The following is a 21,993-nucleotide window of genomic DNA, read 5'->3' on the forward strand; positions in this document are numbered from 1 at the left end:
AGAACACAACAGAATACATTATGTTCATTATCATTTCATGAAGATTTTATTGCAACAGGATGTAAATATTCACATACAATATCATTTGTCAAATGAAATAAAAAATGAATTACAGTCATAAGAAGTCAACCTCTTTCAAATCCATTACATATCACTGGGTGCTTCAGACAGGAGATGCTGCATCAACACAAGAGGGATTTTTTCCTCTTTTTCTATCTGTGTGGATCGGTCTTCTACAGTTTTCTACCAACAACGGGTCAATTAAGCAGCTTGGTTGATTGAATATACACACATTGATGTGTTTTCAAAGAATGCCAAGTATTATCAGGTACACTCGTCGCAGAGTTAGATGAACAATCTAATGAATAATATACGTACAACATACCCTCTTCTCTTTTTCAACTATTCTACTTCTTCTTTCAGTTGTGGAAAACAAAGCAAGAGGGAGAGAAAGCTGATGTGCATAAAACAATAATTTATGCACTACTGTCATTCCTTGTCTCTCTTCTATCTCTCTCTCTCTTTTCTCCCTCTGATGTTTCTCTCTCCCTCTAGTACTCAATCTACCCATCTCTCTTTCTCTATCTTCACTCACCTCCCCCCTCCCCCCTTCTTTGGGCCAGCAAATTCTTGAGACAAATAATTTCATCACCACACACAAAATAATGTTATCAGGAGAAAAATACCCTTCCAAATGAGAAATATAAGCTCACTTAACATTTCAGGAAAAACACAGATATACTGTTCCTACAAGCCTCAGTCGTTTATTCTAGTTTGGTATCTGATTCCATCAGACATATGGCTCAAATAAAAAAGAAAAGAAAAAAAAAATACTTCCCTCCCCTCACATGTCATGTTATTATAACAAGTTTGTATTCAAGTGAAAAGAAGAATCCTGTTCAGGATTAGTCCTAACTAGACTCCACCTGGTGGGGATAATGAATGCATTCTATCAAAAATCAGACTGTCTACTACAGATTACGTGCAGCAGGTGGATAGAATACTACCAGTATGTCTGTATAAACAATGCATTCAGCAAGATTGGCACCTAGAATGATCATATTAATGTTTATATACAACAGATATAAATAGACACAAAAAGTCAAATATTTGCATACATTCCGTTTACCCTTTATCTACAAATTCTTAAAGAAATCAACAATGGTTTGGCCATCAGCTACAAATAAGAAAAAAAAAAAGGATTTCAGCTAGGCATGCAAAGAGATTTAAGGATATACTAACAAAATCTCTTCTTTGGTCCTGAAGAAAAACATTGTTTGTTTTCTTTTGATCGATGTAATAAATTACCAACTGTTTTGTTTTCAATATTAAAACAAACTACCGACACCTCATTGTTTTGCTTTGGATAGAGCATACAGATGTATACTGTAAAAGTGGAAATTTTCGCGCATTTCATGCAACCAGAAGCCAGCGCGAAAATAAAAGCATGCGAATATTTTTGCTTGCCATATGTTCATGTACTTGGTGTCTTGAATCCGCGGAATCAAAAACACGCGAAACTCTTCTCACCCGGCAAAGCGCGAAAAATTATAGTTGCGCGAAAATATCCACTTTTACAGTACTGCAGAATGGGTAGGGAAAATCCTGTAATCTCAATGGTCCACAGCTGTGTGTTGATTTTTAGCTGGCTGCATGTTGCCTCACTGACGATAGTCACTGTGATATTGCTCACTTGTAAGATGTGCACTGTCGCAAGCATTCATGCACTCTGAGATACCTTGTTGCTAGTAAATCATGCATCCAGCAAATTTAATGTCTATGGCAAACCAAGAGAAAATACACCGAGTACCAGTAAATTTGCCATCAGATTACATGATCCAAATTGGATTTCTGGTTAAAGAAAAAAAAAAAATCTGAAACTAATGCTTCCCCGTTCTATCAAACAGATGATGCACATGTTTTTTTTTTTCATGCGTCAGCAGGAATAGTGTATGTGCGGTAACTATGGAAACTAGTCTAAATCTACTCAGTTTTGCCTCATGGGTTTCACACCAATAAATTCCATAGTTACTTTATGCACACAATTCCTACTATACCATGTGTATAAAGAGAGTCAGGGCAACTGCTGACAATGAGTGCCATATCATTACTCAGCGCATTGTGCGTAAAAGGGTTAGAGTGTAGGCTCAGATGTCATAATCATCCCGTTGAGGACGGACTGATATTGCTGCAACATTGCATTTCCCATAGACACCTGCCTGAGCATATTCGGCACTTGTCTTCAACAGGTTTAAGCACGCAAAGTAGAGCGTAGTTAACGATGGGTACTGCATACGCGCTCTGTTTGGTAGATCAAGGGACCAGCTATGGATCAATCCCAGCGAGCAGGCTTCAAAGCTCATACGCCGAAAACCAAGTTGCCCTGACCCTCTTTATATTCAGCACTGCTACTGACACTTAGAATTGTACATCAGTTGTATATTATCAAGTATAACGAGCATCATGGTCAAAAGGACTTCACCATGCCAACGGGTCATCAGCTTAGATTTATCTTCATTTATAGATAGATTTAAAAATGACATTACATGATATGACAAGTACGTTTGCATTGCTATTTTCGGAAGCATATATTAAGCTTTAAATTTTAATTCTCCATATAGCGTGCAAGCTCCATTAGAATTTTGTTCTATTCAACCAAGATTCGTGTCTGCTCATACACCTGCATTAGGTCCATGTCTGAGAAAACTTTGGGTTAGCATGGATGTACAGTGTAAAAGGACATCTCTTGTAACTTTGTAATCATTTATTTCAGATAGAGTAGACTCATGTTCCTCGACTGTCATCAGCTTTGATGACAAAACAAGTAAAAATAGATACAGAAGCAATCCAATATAACCAAAATTACCATGAGTAACATATAGTAGCATTTTACTGGATGGATGCTATATAAAATACAAAAGTGCACATACAACCCACCTATTGTGCAACATTATTGTGACACAAATGCCATTTCTTTGTATGGGTGTACAATGGTAGAAGTTTCTGGATGTTCCATACACAGTGTATTCTGGGCTGACTTCTTCTGATCTGAAATATGGAGAATTAGCAACAACATACACACAATCAGAACTGATGAACTTACAGACTAATTTTACTACAACAGGCATTTCCCATTGACATCTACCGGAGTATACTCAGGATTCGTCTTCAACAGGTTAAAGAGCAACAAAATCCAATGCATTACATCAATTTGTATTCACACATAAAGAAACAGCATTACATGTATACACAGATTTTTAAAAAAAAGAAAGAAAATTGGCCATTTCAAAACCATTTTTTGAAGTTCTGCACAGAAAGGTTAATGTTGCACTACCATAATTTATGCCAAGTTCGCATATGTACCATGTTGTCAGCAGACCCAAGCATTCATCAAACAACACACATGCATAAACAAATTATATGAGCAGTTACTGTACATGTTAAACAATGCATTTGTATCAAAATGTGTATATAAATATGTCAAAATGCCAGTATTTTTCTATTACAGTACCTAGCACAAAATAAAAACTTACATGTATCACGTAATTAAGAAAATGTCTTGCTCAAATGTCTTTTGCGGTTCAACTGTACTAGTAAGAAACCACAGATACACCACATGTAAAATATGGAGTGGTAGTACACTCTTCAAGTGAATGGTCTTGTACTGATAGGTACTTTGTAACTCAAGTGACTTTACTATGAAACAAACACAGCTTTGACAAGGTTTTCAACTGTTAGTGAAGCCTCCAGGTGAACAGCTGCCTTTAGAAACTAACTGATGGGAAGACAAACGTTATTAAGAATTAAATTTCTTTTGACTCAAATCAAATGTTCAGTACCACTGCTTCTTTAAGCACCCACTCTGAGAACTGAACATACAAAAAAGTGGTATATGTGAGCTGCTAGCATTCCACTACACAGCTTTGCGTAGACATGTATACATACAAATATGAACTGGGAATTGAACAGGGATAGTACTAGTCTATTGCTATCATAGTTATTCAGTGTCTACACATTTTGATCAACAAGTCTATGAAATGGTGAATTCTGAAATCTTTGTGAAGAGTTCTGTATGGAATGTGTGGTATTATGGGGTTGTGTAGACTATCAATAGTTGATATATCACCTAAAATACTAGAAGGTAATGATACAATTCAAAACAAAATGTGTTCACAAAAAAAACCCTCACTCACAACGTTCATGACCTTTAACCCCTGGCACACTGGAACCTGGTCCGTTATGTGTATAAGTATCTGGGATTCTTATACTTTTAAGGGAATGGGTTATTTTTAAAACAACATCGGTGTCTGCTATGGGCATAGCAGCAGCTTGGCACAGGTTACATTGCCAAACAAACTAGTTGGTCAGCAGTTAAATATTCACCTTTGTCACACAATTTCATGCAGTATGCCGACACCGTATAGGACTCAAATGACACACTATCCATGTTTGCTTCAGAAACCTGAGAAAAAAAATGCAACAAACTTTGCTTTTGAATAGTAAGTTTGTGCCTCCACGCAGCTGGATGTGTTATTTAATATCAATCAACTATACTACCTTATCTGATACTTTGATTCATCAAAGAATTATTGGTTTTGTCGAGTACTTTGTCTTGATTTTCTTTGACATGTGTTTCCAATTCTGATGGGGAAAAAAAACGCATTTAGATTGGAAATCATAAACAATTTCACCATATTTCTGAGTAATTCCAAAACTTTCTCTATTGCACATTGAGAACATTCTACACTTCAGTGCCATGACAAAAGTCCAACTCCGGCATGAAACATTTGTTCTTCTTTTTTTTTCAACTTGGACTAAGGTTCAATGATTCCTATATACCCCCTTCACACTACGTGTGGCGGGGGTATAAAAATAATGTAGTACATTTGTTTGAAGTAAGTACAGACAAGTGTTAAAAAGATGTATTACAATAAATAACGCAAGGCAGTGCTTCCCCCTCATCCCCATTCAAAAAAAAAAAAAAAAACTAGGCAGGTGTGAAAACTGACATTAAAACAAGAGAAAAAAGCAGTGACAGAGACTTCTGAAATTGTGCTCTTTGTTTCAACACACGATTGAATGCCAACTTTCAACACTGCAACCTCTAGATAGGATCAACAGTGAGTCACTCCTGAAATATGGCAATCATGGAAATAAGTTGTAGCTAAAAAGTCATTCCAGACCTAAATGGCCCTGTTGATGTTGCCTCTTGGGGGGCTCAATAGGGGGTCTTGATCGTAGTCGTCGTCTGTGAAGTTGGGCACGAGGGCGGGCTCTATGATCGGTGTGATGGATTCTTGGAATCTTCGGTGAGCCTCGATGCGCTGCTTTCTGCTCTGATTCAACACACGTCCCTGTACGAGTAATCATACATTCATGGTGAGCAACCATGATAACAATTATGAGAGGGTACATCTCATACACTTAACCTACACTTCACCTCTGTCAAGATTCGCATCTCTCTTTAATATAACCAGAACAAAGTTGATCTTGATCCACGTTTTGTGAATCAAGTGTGCAAGGAATTTTCTAATCAAGGAAGGGTGATGCAAAATTATTCTCTTTTTAGGTCAAAATGTGTACTATTATCTTAAGACTAGGATTGTAGAATCCCGACTTGAATAAAGTACTTTCAGCATGTTCCTCGTGAATAGATTTATATATCTTTTTTTAAATACTCTTTTACATTGGCTACTTATTACAAAGTGTCATTAAAACCACAGAACAACCTGTGAGAACTGATAATAGCTTTGGGAAACAAAATAAAGGGATATGTTGAAACATTCATTATCTACAATTAAACTTATTATCTGCCTGGAATAGCAATTAACATACTGTATTCCCCATATATTTTGCGAGGATTTTATTTTCACAAATTTCACATTCCGGATGATATTTGCAAATTTATTGACACACAAAATTATCAATGCTGATCCCAACATGGATGTGATGTGCATGTGTGCATTGAGTTCCGCTCACTACTGTGTTCCATGATTGCAAATCTAACCATTTGTGAAATTGTCAAGAAGTCCCGATTCACGAAAATAAGAAAATGACTAAATATGTGGTGCATACAGTAGTTTACGCTTGAATATATTCACAGATTTAAAATAAGGATTATTTACCCGTCTAGTGTCCACCACATTGAGTAGAAATGTGGTGACAACACAGGCCAGTGTGTTGGCAAACAGGTAGATCATTGTCATTGTCCAGTGCTGTATGGTCTCCTTGTAGGGTAACCTAAGACAAGATTCAAAGAGGCAGACTTGTGAACAGGAAATCCATCCGGGTGTTTAGACGCAAAAAATTTATACTAGAACGGCATAGCTAAACCAAAACGGTATAGCTATACGATGAGTTTATACGTTTGAACGCTAACGAAACGACTTATAATGAAACGACGGTCAGAGAATTGTTTCGAACTAGAACTCAATAACGAATCGGCATTTCATCGTGTCCATGGTGCATCTGAACATATGGCGACCATAGAATGGTGTAACTGGGTATGGCTTAATGGGAGCGCGCGCACAAAATGTGAACCCACAGCTGTCACTCATGACCATAACAGCATGCCAGTGTGAAACTGCATATCTATGGCATTTTCCAGAACGGTCAAGATTAGTGTCTGAACAGTCTGTCAGCTATACAATGATTCTTTATATGTTGCTTCTTTATCGAGTTTTGGTATAAAATGGCTTGCATCTGAACAGGGGGCACGTCTCAATTGGAAGGTACTGTATGAAATGCAAGGTATGCTCTGTTAGGTACAATGTAGCATCTATCAAAAGACAGTAAAACAGTAAGTTTAGTATCCCTTCTGTTGGATAAGGCAGACATTATCTTTCCCAGAAAATCCTACAAATCCCTCACACTCATACCACAGGTGTGACAATTCTAAGGGATTGTCAAGGCACATCAGTACACCTATTTCACTTTCCCCAAACAACAACTTAACCTTTGAGGCAATTCCTGCCATTATCATTGTTGACCATAAACAACATCACCCTCTAACTTTAAAGACCTATAACAAGTCAAAGACCCCAATCCCCCATTACAAGAAACTTTGACAAAGCAAAGAATATAAATCAAACAATGTGACTTTGGATGGAGGAGAATCGGCACAAGTGGAAGAGGTTGTTATCATCAATGGCTCTCCATTGATTCGATTGCATCAACGTATATAGTAATAATGTGAACTTGCACTGCAATAAAGTGAATTCATATAAATCCTAAAACAGGTGGCGTGGCAGTGCACTCTAGTATGGAGTAATTACAACAAAAATTCTGGCTGGCCTGAGTGCCATACAATTTCTCAACTCAATAACTCATACAACATTTTCATACACATTTTTTTTTTTTTTTAATGTATTAACAATTTCTTTTCCTATCATATACAAACAATTACAAATATGCAGCATTGTGTCAGGGGAATTATTCAGAACAGAATTAGATGAAGAGACAACGGAGCTACCACGGCAGAAGTCACTTACGATTCTCTGTCCCCAAGAATGGCTCCAATGACGACATTAGAAACCCCGATGCCTATCATCTGGACTGATGTTGCGATGCCCATCGCCGTGCCGATCGTTGCCTGGGGAACAACAAGAGGGATGGACGGCCAGAGACTTGCCTGAAAGATAGAAAAAAAGAAACTGGGTAAAAGTTTCAGTTCTTTCATTGTTTCCTTCTAATTCCTCACACACTGAATCATGATTAGAATGGGGCACAGACAAACAGACAAACTAAAAACAGCGAATAAACACTTGTCTCTACTAGTTTTATGAAATGCCAGATTATTACTGAATATGATATACCTGCATGCTTTCTCACTAATGGTGATAACCCAAGTATCATATTGAGGAGACTTTCCTTCCAGCTCAAAGCCTAGATTGGTTGCAGTACATTTCGCAAGGTACTGTTCTCTACCTACAGCACAGCCACACATTAACGCTCTATGGCTGGTACATGTATTATTTTTTTTTTTAAGTGTAATTATGTAACACCTACAAGTAATGCACAAGCACATACATTATGTACTATACTCCTTGTATTATACAGTGTATTCACTCTTATTAGAGCAAATTGCCCACTCAAACTTTGAAAAGGTGGATAGCGTGATTATGTTATAGCTACAGACCATGTACAAGCACACATTGTACTCATACAGTTTATTTACTCTTATGAGTAAATTGCCTACTAAAACTTTGTAAAGATGGATAGAAGTATAAGGTACAAGTTGTGCATTTGTACAACTGGAGCTGCTTTTGCCTTTTCCAGATGAATTAAAGCTATCAAGTTTACAAGTAAAAATACATATTATAGATTTCTTTCAGGGTTGTCACGCTTTCAAGCTCTGCATTTTATGTGAACCCCCGCAACCCCATTGCAAAAACACTATTTCTATTGCTCATTGGTTTTGACAAGCCTGTGTTATGTTATAGCAGGTTGTAAAAATATAACCTCCCTTTCATATCTTGAATAAGTATTTTCTTTGTAAAATCTGTGTTTAAAAACACAGTGCAAAAACCAGTACATTAAGATTTCATTCATTATGTTAGTATAAAAATACAACTTCACTACCACTACTCAAAACTCAAATCATATCCCTGGGACTGGTGGGTAAGGCACCTGATGAAAACTACAACCAATAAAGAACAAAGTTAAAAATTCTCACAGCAGCAAACGAGTATGTGACTCCCAGCCAGAGTGTAGAGACGAGTGGGTAGACATAGGAGAAGGCCAGGAGACCAAAGACTGGTATCGTCAGCACAGCACAGCTCAGGGCCAGAATTCCTCTCATGCCAAATATATCCTAGGGAATGGAAAAGCAGAAAGTATTGTCTAACGAGTAACAAGATTTTCCTATTCACAGACATATTGACCCTGCATCACAACAACAACAAAAGTCACAAAACTGGGATTTTCATCTTAGAGAAGATTGTGGAAGAGGATGCCATAAGGTTTAAAATGACATATAAGTCAATACAAATGGATTTTCCTCACCCATCTAAATAATGGAATGAAAGTACACCCTTGGAAAAAATGTTTACTGAGAAAAGAGGCTTGAGGTTTAGGGTCTATTCAAGAAATCTAAACCAGTACTGCTCCATTCAATGAATGAGAAAAAAGAAGGACAAAGGATATAAAACTTTATAACAATCACAATGAAATGATGATCAGATTAAGCTGAAAGTTTGTTCACTCACTAAGTATATTCTATTCATGACTAATTGACCTCTCAATAGCATCATCATTTTGAAAGTTATCAAAGTTATAAAAAGTGAGGAGTGTGTAATGGGTTCTTCAGAAATGTATTAAAGGAACCTATATGACATATACAGTAGATTGAGGGGGAAGAAAGTGAATCTAGAAAAACTGCAAAAAAGATGATAAATTTGTCTTATGATCCCAAATTTTAGTATGATGTAGAATTGCTTTGTCACACAATACGACTAGGTTGACCCATTTTACCTATTTTGAGTCCTCACATGAAATAGGGTCTGGCAACTTTTTGTTGGTTTTGTGATGCACTCACATAAGGTACAAGCATAACAATAACTCTGCACAAGAGTTGACAATGAAGGGAGAAGTGTACAATATGCACTGCTGACTTATAGTTTAGTGGCGTGACCTCTCTTTTTCTTTTTCTCTTTCTTTTTCATCAATCCTCCGCGAACATTTCTTTTCAGTGTCTTGCTTATTCTTTGATCCTTGAAAGTCTGCTAGGTAAAGGAAATTTCTACTATCCACAACGTTATTATGAGCTCAAGAAGTCAAAAAAAACCAACAACAACAATGTCACATTTATGATGACGACTTTTCTTCAGAAGTAGCAGACTGATTCCTGTTTTATCCATCACATCATTTATTCAATTCAGTAATTCATCTATTTGTTGTTTACATATCATTTATTTATCGCTTACACACACGTGTCACAACTGCTATCATAATTCTGAAATTATTGCAACATACAATCCTGGCCTGCAGCAAAATGAAATGCATGTGATAATCAGCAAGTTGATGTGGCACGATGTCAATATGTCATTCGTTTGATGATCAACTCACAATGATGACTCCAAGAAAAGGAGACAGTAGGAGGGAGGCGTCGTACACTGCACCGGCTAGGTAGGCAGGGACAGGAGACTCCTCGGTGAAGTTGTATTTGTCTTGGATGAATTTACTGAAAGATAAATCAGACCATTAATTATGATAAAATACGGTGTCCTCTTCTCAGCTCCGGCTCATCTCTGAAATTGATGTAATTTATGTATTCATGCATGTAGCAAAAAAACTGCTGAAAACTGCTTATCCAATAGTGGCCAATAGAGTAAAATGAAGTTCTTTTGACTCCTATTATGTGTGTGCACATGTACAGTGCACTCCCGTTATAACGAACACTGTTATAACGAAATTCTGGTTACAACGAAATTCCGGTTACAACAAAGGAAAAAATTCAGGCCGCAACATTATACATTCTATGTATTTTCAATTTATATTTGTTTGGTTATAATGAAATTTTGATATAACAAAAGAAAATTGCCCGTCCCGAGAACTTTGTTACAGTGGGAGTCCACTGTATGTACAATCATATGCATAATACATGTATCAATGTACGTATGTATCTACACATATGTATGGATGGATGTATGCCAGGAAGACTTTGCAATCATTCATTACATTTTACATGGAGTGTTGTTTTTTCCTGAAAGCGTTATTACAAAATATACTTAATTTGGCTGAGAATAGGACTGAAGACAAGGAATGTTAATTTGTACTTGTAACTGTACAGATCTGCCAAACACTACACGCCACTAATGAGAAAACACATCCCCCACACATGCCCCCCCAGTCCACTCTCTGGCCATAGTACAGCCCTAGTATTGTTCCAACTACACAATCTAAACAGTCTATCTAGTTTGGTAATACCATGTACATTTTGATAAGATGTTTTTGTTTTGAAATCTGAAATTGTTTTGGGTGTACACAGTCTACAAAGAAATAAAACTGACAGGAGTCACTTTTATTGCAATGCAGAAGTGTATATAAATATAGCAGCTGCACTTCTGAAATACCCTTTCTTACCATTGTTATTCTTAGTTTATCATTATAATGACAACTGCTACTACTACTACTACTACTACTATTATTATCATTATCATTATCATTATCATTATTATTATTATTATTATTATTATTATTATTATTATTATTATTATTATTATTATTATTATTATTATTATTATTATCATCATTATTATTATCATTATGATTACTACTACTACTATTACTATTATTCTTATCACCATCATTTGCCTCACCTTGCATCTGCGACGAAGGGAAAGACACCGTTGTAGAAGAACATGATGGAAAATACAAGTAGCCAATAGGGCAGGGTGAAATTTATGATGTCAGAAACTCTGACCCTCTTGGAATTTTCTTTAACCTCTTCCTCCTGAAAGGGAAAAAAATATTGAAGGGGAGAAAAATTAGTAAGAAAAGAAGCAGAATATGGAAAAGACAAGTACAGTGTACAGGAGAACTGTGGTAGTAGCTTTAACCCACTGAGGATGGACTGATTTTGCTACAACATTCATTTCCCATAGACACCTGCTCGAGTATACTCGGGACTCGTCCTCAACAGGTTAACAAGCGAGAAAGTTTTGTTCAAATTTGTTTGATTGCCTCATGGCCATTTGTACACACATCAAAGTCAGAAGGTGCTACTTTGATGTATTGTGTTGTATTTGAAGTAATAAAAAATAATGGTCATGTGGAATTCTAATTACCTGCCATGCCAGCTTGAATCAAAATTAGAAAAGACTACAGATAAATACTGCAATTTCAGAGTACAAATGTAAAGGAAAGTGTTTGCAAAAGAACAAAAATTTGATGTAATTTTGACGGGCTATCAATTTCTGTTAGATTATAAATCAATGATTAGGCACTCATTATAACAATGAGACCCGTAATCAATTAAGTGGATTTCTCTGTCTCTGTCAACCTGCACAAAGAATCTCGTTTTGGGGGCACTGGCGGCTCTTAGAGAATTGCGGGAGGAACAGGTTAACATCAATACTAGATTTGATGGTGCCAAAATTATGTGTGTCTTTAGTATTCAGATTCTATCAAATATAAAGATGTATGTGCTTGTTATCCATTCTCATCAATCTAATGCTGCTTGGAGGAAATGTGAGGCTGGTATTTATAAATCACACTAGAGACACCTATGAAATATAATCATCATCATCATAACTAGAATTGTCAGCCATCTCTTAACTTTTAATATCCCTATGATATGCTGCATATCACACTGAGTTTTCAAACATTTTCGTTTTATTTTGAATAGTTAAGCAGTGCTAAATGCAAGCTGTGCTTTGCAATGGGGTGTCTTGCCTCCTTATACACACATCTGAAAAAACAAACAAACAAACAAACAAAAAACCTCATCACTATAAACCCAAATTTGAAGGAAATGCTTGTTAAACGAATTCCCAACATGAATAAACTGCTAACAAGCACACACATCGCTTGTACTGCCAGAGTAGCTTCCTTCACTCACCTGTCCGAGTTGCTTAACTCCAGCTATATCCAGTGAACTGACAATGAGGGCGGAGACAAATCCCGTCAGACAGAGGATCGCCCCGCCCCAAAGTGTGAAGAGGAGTCCATGCTGGTCCTCGATCTCCTTGGTAAAGAAGAAATTCAGTACACTCCCCTGGCATAGAGACAAGCAAAGGGTAGAAAGCAAAACATTGCACGGATTCAATTACATTAGGTCTCACACTTCTCAATTGTATGCAAAGTTTTGGCAGTCACGGTCACATGCTCTGACCAAATGCTGATGACACCCCTGGATCATGTGACACTGATTTGAAAATACAGCTGTGACTGTGTCAGGAATGGAATGTGTTCTTCTTGCATGAAATGAGCAGCTATCCAAATAAAGTACCTTGCTAATTTTCTGTAACCAGGGATTTAGTGTTGTCATTACTCCATGACACAGATTTATCGAGATAAGAATCCTAGCTTTCACCAGCAAAGTCCCTCCTCATTTTATACCACACAACAAAGAGATTTCTGTTCCATCTCCTTTTTTTCTTTTTCTTCATTATCTTAGCCATCGCTGCAGTAATCATCATTTATTATCATCATCATTGCTAAATAATTATCTCATGATAGTCATGTACCAATTTCAAACAGGGCTTTGCAATATTAAATGCAATTCTACCAGTTGCTATTGTGACAATCAATAAAATATCAAATATCAACTAATCGTTCCTCACAGCTGATTGCTTGCAACCAACTTGTTGCTACGGAAACAAAAAACTATTATGATATCCTAGCATACTAAAATAAAAAAAAAATTAAAAACCCGCTTTATGAAACAGAATACGGTACCCTTTGCAGAAAATGGTGAGCCGGTTGTGGACTTCCATATATCAGTTAAAATACAATTATGGCCATCCGATAATGGGGAACTGCTTCAGCGGGATCCCTGCTCACACGGAAGAAAAACTTATCTCCTGACCCCTCCTGATTAAGCGGTGACCACTGTACTTACCAACCTAGAGAAGGTCAGAGTAATGCCAAAGGCAAAGGCCAGCTCCTTGTCCTTGAACCAGAAGGCAGTGATTCTATTCTGAACAACTGGGGACCAGAACATAGAATAACAGCTTCTTGATGACGTATTCAAACCACTTGCCCATCTCAGCCATTAAAATTAAAAGTTTACAAAATTTACTGACCAAAACAAGAAGATCATTGAGAAAGAAAAAAAAAACTTCAGGATATATCCTGCCGAGGCACGTTGTACTGCAGGGAATAATTTTACTTCTCAAATTTGATTAGCAGTTTTGATCAGTGGGAAAATATTTTAAAAGTTCTGTACAGTCCTATGTAAAAAAACCTGCTGCACACAAGAAATTTTGAACAGCAGTCATAAAAAAAATGCAGAGCAAATTGTGATGCGATACCAGGAAAATTATTCCCTGTCCTGCATGGAGCACTATAATGCCACTATATCCAAACTTTTGCTAGATTCTAACACGATCTAAATCTCCAAGATAATGTTGTCAAAAATGTCATTCTATTGGATCTCTAAATGTTTTTTAAGTTTCATTCACATGAAATAATTTCATCACTAGTCTATGTTGTATGTCATCATGGTTACTATTTTAAGCCATGCAACCATTTCATTAGCAAAGTTCACACGAAATCCACCTGAGTGAAATTCAAACCAACTTTTTCTCCTATATCACCAATATTTAAGTGTATTTTCCTACTTGTTAATGATCCGTTGCCCGATCCAAAGAGAAGACGGCCAAGGAGCATGACAGGAAACATGGCAGCTGATCCTTTAAACATGGCACCCAAAGCAAACATACATGATCCCAGGAGGCAGAGACCTGAGAAGAGGAACAGTCCAACTGGGGAAGGGAGGGGAGAAGATCGGTTAAAAACAGATAAATAGAGCTCAAAGAGCTTTTCCCCAATAACTGCTAGAGTGTGGAGTATGCATACATGTACGCCCTGTACTCTTGTTTTGTGAGCGCACGGGGAGCACTTGGAAGACGAGGTGGTGGGCTCATCCCTCATGTTAACACACTAGCAAACGAGCAACCGAGGAGCAGCCAAATCTAGAAGTGTGTACTCGCGTAAAAGTTCAAAAATTTGCGTAATACTGTACATGCTGTAAAAATGTTACTTCATTACGCAAAGTCCATCATTACTATTCAAGTAGGTAATGGCAGCCCCCATGAAATCACTGACACCATTGTATAGTTCACCCTCTAGTGGTGGAGAGGAGAAAAATCTCTTTGATAGAGCTTGAATCGTGGCAGCCATTTTTAAAACCCCTTGTGCTACTGATAGCATCAACAGTCATGATACTAGCCAAAGCTGAAGCCAGAGTCACAGTCAAGTGCATCAGAATGTGGGCCTTTTCATGAGATCAATATTCATGGGCTAACATAAACCTCAACCAGCCTACCACTCCTACTGAATTGTCCAGTCATTACATAACATTATTTTCTAACATATGACAAAAGTTGCTACAGTCGACTTTTTCTTATTAAACAATGAATTTTAACTTCCGAAAGGCAGGAATGATGAGTGATTCTAGTTATTTATAAGGAAAGACCATCATGATGAAGCCACTTTCTATTTGTGGATGTGCACAACACAGTGCAGTGCTCTTCCTTTCGTACTATGATGTGAAATGCCCCCCCCCCCCAAAAAAAAAGAAGATAAATAGAATAAAATAATAAGAAAGAAAGAAAGAAACAAACAAACAAATAAACAAATAAAATAAAATAAAATAAAACTATAAATTCAAAACATCTGCATCAACAGTTAGAAAGTCATCCTCAATTATGATTTCTTCACCAGAATTTTAAGATAATAGCATCTAGATATGTAATGAGAGAAAAAAAAAACTACCTGGTACTTGTGAACAGATAAGTGGCACACTCAATTCAGAACACTTTAAAAATAGGAGGAACATTATTACTTACTTCTGTTCCCCAGTTTGTCTATCAGGACACCAGCACCAATGACTACCACAGCATTGCTGTTACAAAATACAAAACAAGGAATACACTGATTTGGCCATCATGAAATATATTCTACACAATTCAGATTCAGCATTGTGATCAGAAGTTGAACTCTTTAAGTGCCATGTTCACACACCCGAGTCAGTCGATAGCGTGCCAAGTTTGCATATTCTGCTCAAATGCACAAACCATCCCAAACAGGTCAATGAAATCACCAAATGCCAAAGTACAACGAAAGCATTTCTTGCGATTCCATTTCTGTCACAGGTAGCTTGCATTTTATATGGTGATTGACTATCAAGCCGTGGTTCCTAATGCATCTGTGAGTAAACTCTAAGTTTCTGTCACATTTTTGTGTGCAAAAGTCATGCCTCTACAATAATGTAGCTATCGGTCGTTAGAAATAAAAACAAATAGAGATATGTCAAACAATTTCCAGCAAAGCAAAGCTTGGCATTTTCTCTACAACTTTGCTCATAACATGTTGAGGGTAACAAAAAGCTATAAAAGCTACATTGATTTGAAACACAGAATATTTTCCCAAAGCATGACTCATAAAGAGTCAACATAGCCATACAATCCTACAGGTCCTGAAAATGTCCATCTTCTATAGCATCAAGAGGCCATTATAAGCCACCTATCTCACACTATCCCTAATAGACATGTGGTTAAGGGTCTCACATGATTGTACTTTGAATGCATGTGCCTATTCATTGCACTTGCCCCACACATAAAAAAAAAAAGAAGAAATTTTCATGTGCATTTTAATTTCACAAGTTTTGTGAGAACCAAGAATCATGAAATGAAATGCAAGCAAAGGTTTTGTCTCTACTATAATGCATTTTATGCCAGAGGTAATTCATAAAAATTTCATGCCCTCAGGCTGCTGTTCATAAAAATTTCATGCCGTGAATATTTCATGCTTTACAGTAGTCACATTCGTAAAGGCCTCTAAATCATTGGCAAATTTAACAAGGGGAAACTCTCATTGGCTTGTACAATGTACAGGAACTTCCATCAAATTTGTACTAGTTACACAAGGGCACGGTGTAAGTCAACTTACGTCCAGGCATAAATGGCGTAGAGTAGATTGTACTGTACATAGGTCATACCAAGTCCCTCTTCGCATTCAGGTTCATTTTTGCCGCGGGTTGCATTTGTGCATGTGATGTTCTGTAGAGAAGAAAAGAATACAATAAATCACACATACAGGGAAAAGCATTGACACACATGTATGAAAAATGAAAAGAAAAGGTAGAAACCTGCTAATAATTGTCAATGCTCTGAGTAATACACAGGCAATTCCTGTGGAATAAGAAGGCAATTCCATTGTAACACAAATTTTCAAGTTGTGGACCACCCTGGACATCCACAGTCTATGCACAGGTTGACATAAGTTTGTATGTAAGGATAGTCCATAGATGTTTCCATACTCATTACAGTTTTAACATTGGGAGAGAAGTCAGATTTGACCTCTGATGACCCTCAGAGGTCAATGAACTTTAAGATATCAGAATACTGATGTTTTGCAGGGTGGTCCACAACTTGAAAATTTTCCAGGCGTGTTGCAAGCTCTGACTGTGAGAATTATTGTGGAATTTGTCTGTACACAGAGCGCACATCGGGAGAAGGTAGCGTGCAATATTTTGCAGCTTACTTCTCTTTGTGCTGCTTACATTCAATGTTCTGTCTCCTGTTTTGTGTACAGATTACCTACGTACTAGGTAGTATGATGATTCTCAAGTTGTGCACATGTTTGTCAAATGTTTGAATTCATGTTATTTTGAGCATGCTGCAAATTCTTGAGGATGTTGCATAGCACGTTGCTAGTTTTTGAGGATTGTTGCACAAGAATTTGAGCATGTTGAAGTGGAGGGTATGCACTAACCCCTTGTGGACCATCCTGGATTATGTCACAACAATTTCAAGACTACCAATGTAGGCTGTTACAACCACGGTAGTTCTGTCTCCATTTAGAGTTGTCAACTCAGCAAAACACTTCACGCAAGATATTCATTAAATAATATTACCATTGTATCAATCAAGATTTCCTGCTCAATTTCAAGCGGCCATCATTGTCTGCTGATTTGATTCTAGGATGTGTACAGTTCAGGGAATAATAGTAACTAGATATCAATAAAGTTCTACACCTGACTGATCCAAATTGTGATGTCACGTGATGTACTGTGATGCAACAATTGCTGCAGCTCTGAAAAGGATAGCACATCACTCTATTCACAGCTTTTTATTCAAGATGTTGAATGAAATGATTGGCTTTGAGCCAGATTTGTCTGGGAGCCTACTCTTATGTTTGTGTGTTTCGTTTTGTTGTTGTTGTTGTTGTTGTTGTTATTGTTATTGTTGTTATTGTTATTGTTGTTGTTGTTGTTGTTGTTGCTGTTGCTGTTGCTATTTTGTTATTGTTGTTGTTGTTGTTGTTTGCAGTTAAGCTGACTCACCCCTTGAAAGACACCTTGGAGAACACTGGGCATATCAAAGCAGAAATAGGTTCCAAAGGTCAGCATGCAGTTGAAGAAGAGAATCACAAACCTGTAGTAAGCTGAAGACAAGAATAACAACCAAAGGCATTACAGTTCAGTTTGTGGGGTGCATGTACAATATTCGATTGTAGGTCACACCATTCACAGAGATTCAAACCCATAACATCCTTTTGGTCTTAAAGGGGCGTAGTCCCGGTAGTGTAGATGGCGCTGTTGATGATACTGCCGATCACCGTTAGCATTGACACAAAGATTACCGAAGTTGAGCTGTCATCAAGAGTAAAGTGCATAGGTGTTGCTAAGTAACGTTGCCTTTGTTGTCTTCTTTGCGCATTGCGCAGTCTGTAGTAATGCCAGGGTGCGTGCATATGTGCTTGTTATTGTGACATCACAAAAGAAGTTTGCTAAAGCTGTCATCCCCCTCAGCCGATTCATGAGCCGAACTGTGATCGGACCACTGACTACACTGAATCGGACTTCTTCGGACTCGGGAAAGTGGGCCAAAGCGTAAGCGCCAAAGAGAAGTCGATAGCGTAGGTCTCTATAGGAAACTTGCGCCGTGCGCCCGCGTACGCATTTGACTAAAACACCGGGACCATGCACCTTTAAAGTAGAAATTTTCCAGCCAGGACACCCTGGCAAACTGGAGTTTCATGCAAACATGCTCACAATGATTAATTATGTGCTCTGGCTCACATTGCAAGTGTAAGTGAAGTGCAATGTCCCTTGTGTCCAGATTTGAGTGACGAGGGATGTACATCTATCTGCTAAGGTACAGTAAGATTCTGATTGGATTATTACCTCCACCAAGGGAGGAGGTTATGTTTTTATTGCTGTTGGTTTATTAAAATAGCTCATAAGTTTTGTGAACAAATTTTAATGAAAGTTACAGGAAAGGTTACGAATGACACAAGGAACAGGTGATTAAATTTTGGAAGTGATCTGTGAATTTTTATAGATTTTATGAAGGAATTGGCAGGTAGGGTCAATGAACTTGGGAGTTCAGGCTGCGCATTTTTTGAGGTTTGCATACATGCACTAAAGTACATGTTCTAGTTTCTGCTAGGGCGAGGCGCCGCCCAGCTGGAATTTGATGACATAACAAAAGGGGCAATTCCGCGGTTAGTAACGTTACATTAGAACAAATTTTGATATTTATTTTTACTACTAAATCACCATTTATTCATTTCAAGTCAAAGTCATATTAAAAACATGTTCATCCTTCCCAGGTTTATGATATAGCAAAGAATGAATATAATCCAATAGATATTAGAATTGTTATGGCAACTAAAAGGGCTGGTTAGTAACATTACGAAAAAAGGACATGACAAAAAAATCAATGTCTCGTAACAAAAAGTGTGCAAAAATTCAGGTTACTTCAAACAAAGTGTTGCATTAATTTCAACTATTGCATCATGACAAATGTTCACACAAATATTTTTAGCAGTTCGACCGATAATTTATTAGCTAGACCCCCAAAAGCATGGTCAGTAACGTTACGGTTAGTAACGTTACACTTGTCCGGAGTAATTCTGCAGGTCATTTCACCCTTTTGTAATTGACAAAATGTCACAAGACTTCTGGAGTATTTAAATGTATTCATCTTTTACCCTTTAGCAAAACTTTGGGGAAAAATTTTCAAAGGAACCCACTGTAATTTGCATTTAAGTGAATTTCAGCATCCCCAGTCCCACTTGTACATTTTAAATGATGGTTTTAGATCTCGCAAAACCAATAAATACGAAAAATTAAATCTACTGAATTTGAGAGACCTGAATGATTGGTGAACATCCATGGTATTAGTTGATACCTAAATTAAAGAGTAAGAATAAGATAAAGAGGCACATCTCTTTTATTCATGTCATGTCCACCTAACTGCGGAATTGCCCAAAGGCTTCTATAGTATCAGTATAATTGGGAAATCTGGTGATTTTCAGAATGCAAACATGTATAGGCAGAAATTACTGATCCCATGGAAGAACATCAGTGGTGGAAATGAGGGCTGCGTTAACCGATAACATATCACATCAACTTTTTTATAATCAAGTAAATTAGTCCACTGACACACGAGGGGCAGCGATGATCATGGTCTATAAACTACTCTATCATCAATCACTTTTCCCAGTGATTTCCAAAAGTCCAATCATGATCATAATTATAAACACATTAAACATTCAATTTAAGAATGAAATAAATGCTCATCGATCTTGAATCTGTATGGTTAATAGACCTACTTAGTACTCATCGACTGCCTTTATTTTGTAACCACCATTTCACCAAAAATATTTGACAGATTTACCTCAATTTCATCTCACTTTGGGAGAAATACCGCAGATCCTAATACCCCATGCTCAGATTGTTGCTCCGTATCCTACGCATGTAAATCTCGGCAATAAACACACTTGACCGAAAGATCGGTCTGTATCTGTCCGTCGGGGAATGTTCCGCGGAGACTACGTCTGGCTTCACGGATCCCCTCCGTATACGGAGGACAGCGTCAATGGCAAAATATAAAAGAGTCCTCCGGACAGACGGATCTTTCTGTCTATAAACACACAGGAGTTTTTTTCGTGCATTCCTGGGGAAGTGGTGGTAGTTCATTTTTTAAACGGACTGCCTGTTTTCCCATTGAAAAGCATGTAAATCCAGTGAATGGGCAAATATGTGTTAACAATAAATTATGTGTATTTAGTATACTAATGAGGATTTTCTTCAATTCTTTTCCCTCCTGTTTCCTGTTATTTACCTGTAAATTGTATCCCCCTAATTTTTCTGGATTTGTATTCATGTTTGAATGTTCCAGCGTCTTGCGCCCCGTCCCATGCATATGCAAGAAAGTCATTGCGCGAGGGTGGTCGATCTAAAAGTCGGTGGTCGATGGTGGTCTAGACTACTCGTAGTATAGTCTACTTAGGTTTTACTAAATTCATAGAGTTCTAGACCTAAATTTACATGTAAAATTTATAGAAACTTATGTACATTCTACAAGTACAATGTGCATTGGGTCAACTCGACAATGACATGTCACATGTTTTTATACAATGCAGAAAATACTAGAGTCTAAAAATAGTATCTTCCAGAGTGAGAGTAGATTCTACAAGGCAAAATAGACCCGGTCTAGATCTATATAAAGTGTGAGCAATCATACCCGTTGTGATTGTGGTTGCTGTTCCATAGTTTGAACATATATTTAGATTATGAACACATGAACACGGCTGTGTGTTTTAGCCGGCCGTCGCACCTGCACTGCACTAGCGACCACCATAGGTCCTACATCATAATACTAGATAGTAAATTTAGTTCTACTAGTAAAATATTACATTATGATGCCATTGCAATTTTGCATTGCCATTGCATTGGCTAGACTGTATGAAACAATAACCTGAAGAAACGTGAAATATCATGCAGAGCTATTTTCTCTAAATCCACTGCAACTTACTTTTCGATGCGTGAAGACAGGCCATTTTCACTGAATACTCGATATACTTTCTTCTGTCTGGCTCACTCGTACAACACGACCGAAATACAGTAATGCTAGAAATGTGTAGTGAATGAATGAGCTGTCAAACCGCATCAGCTACTTGCACTGTTAGAGCAGTGAGTGGCACGATTGGCAATCCTCATCTTTATCATGTTTATTCGGTCCGCTGCTACACACTGGCACAGTGTATGACGCCTTGCTATTACGTGGGTGAACTGACTGTGAAGGAAACTCGTGGATGTCATTGTTTTGGTCACCTGACAGGCTGGCAAGAGGGCATCCCATTCTTTCTACAGTTTTTGGAGTAGTCTAAACACCGGGTCTAAACACGCATACGTCACCTCCTGGGGCCCGTTGCATAAAACTCCAACCGGATTTTTTTCCGGTTGAAATCACAAAATTCCGGTTGGAAGCTCCCAACCAGAGTTTTTATGCAACAGATTTTACATTCTTAGATTAG

The 21,993-nt window shown here is 37.5% G+C and overlaps 1 protein-coding gene across 1 annotated transcript; it reads right to left on the reverse strand.

Moving 5' to 3' along the window:
- Positions 1-5,091: 5,091 nt before the first annotated feature.
- On the reverse strand, positions 5,092-21,608 carry LOC140237155 (lysosomal dipeptide transporter MFSD1-like). Its single transcript, XM_072317096.1, has 13 exons — positions 21,492-21,608; positions 18,011-18,111; positions 16,615-16,724; positions 15,513-15,568; positions 14,283-14,426; positions 13,562-13,647; positions 12,560-12,715; positions 11,319-11,452; positions 10,066-10,180; positions 8,675-8,812; positions 7,491-7,630; positions 6,126-6,240; positions 5,092-5,354 (listed from the first exon to the last, which is right to left on the reverse strand). The coding sequence occupies exons 1-13, from the start codon at positions 21,514-21,516 to the stop codon at positions 5,184-5,186; spliced, it is 1,491 nt and encodes a 496-aa protein (XP_072173197.1). The 5' UTR covers positions 21,517-21,608; the 3' UTR covers positions 5,092-5,183.
- Positions 21,609-21,993: the final 385 nt, after the last annotated feature.

Source organism: Diadema setosum, chromosome 13 (assembly GCF_964275005.1).
Source record: "Diadema setosum chromosome 13, eeDiaSeto1, whole genome shotgun sequence".
NCBI lineage: Eukaryota > Metazoa > Echinodermata > Echinoidea > Diadematoida > Diadematidae > Diadema > Diadema setosum.

Bases quoted from the DNA above. Each gene is read 5' to 3' on its own strand.
- LOC140237155 (XM_072317096.1), bottom strand. From the start codon at position 21,516: ATGGCCTGTCTTCACGCATCGAAAA. The intron at 18,112-21,491 runs GTAAGTTGCAGT...TCTTGTCTTCAG, and splicing joins CTGTCTTCACGCATCGAAAA to CTTACTACAGGTTTGTGATT. The intron at 8,813-10,065 runs GTGAGTTGATCA...TCCATTCCCTAG, and splicing joins CTTTTCTTGGAGTCATCATT to GATATATTTGGCATGAGAGG.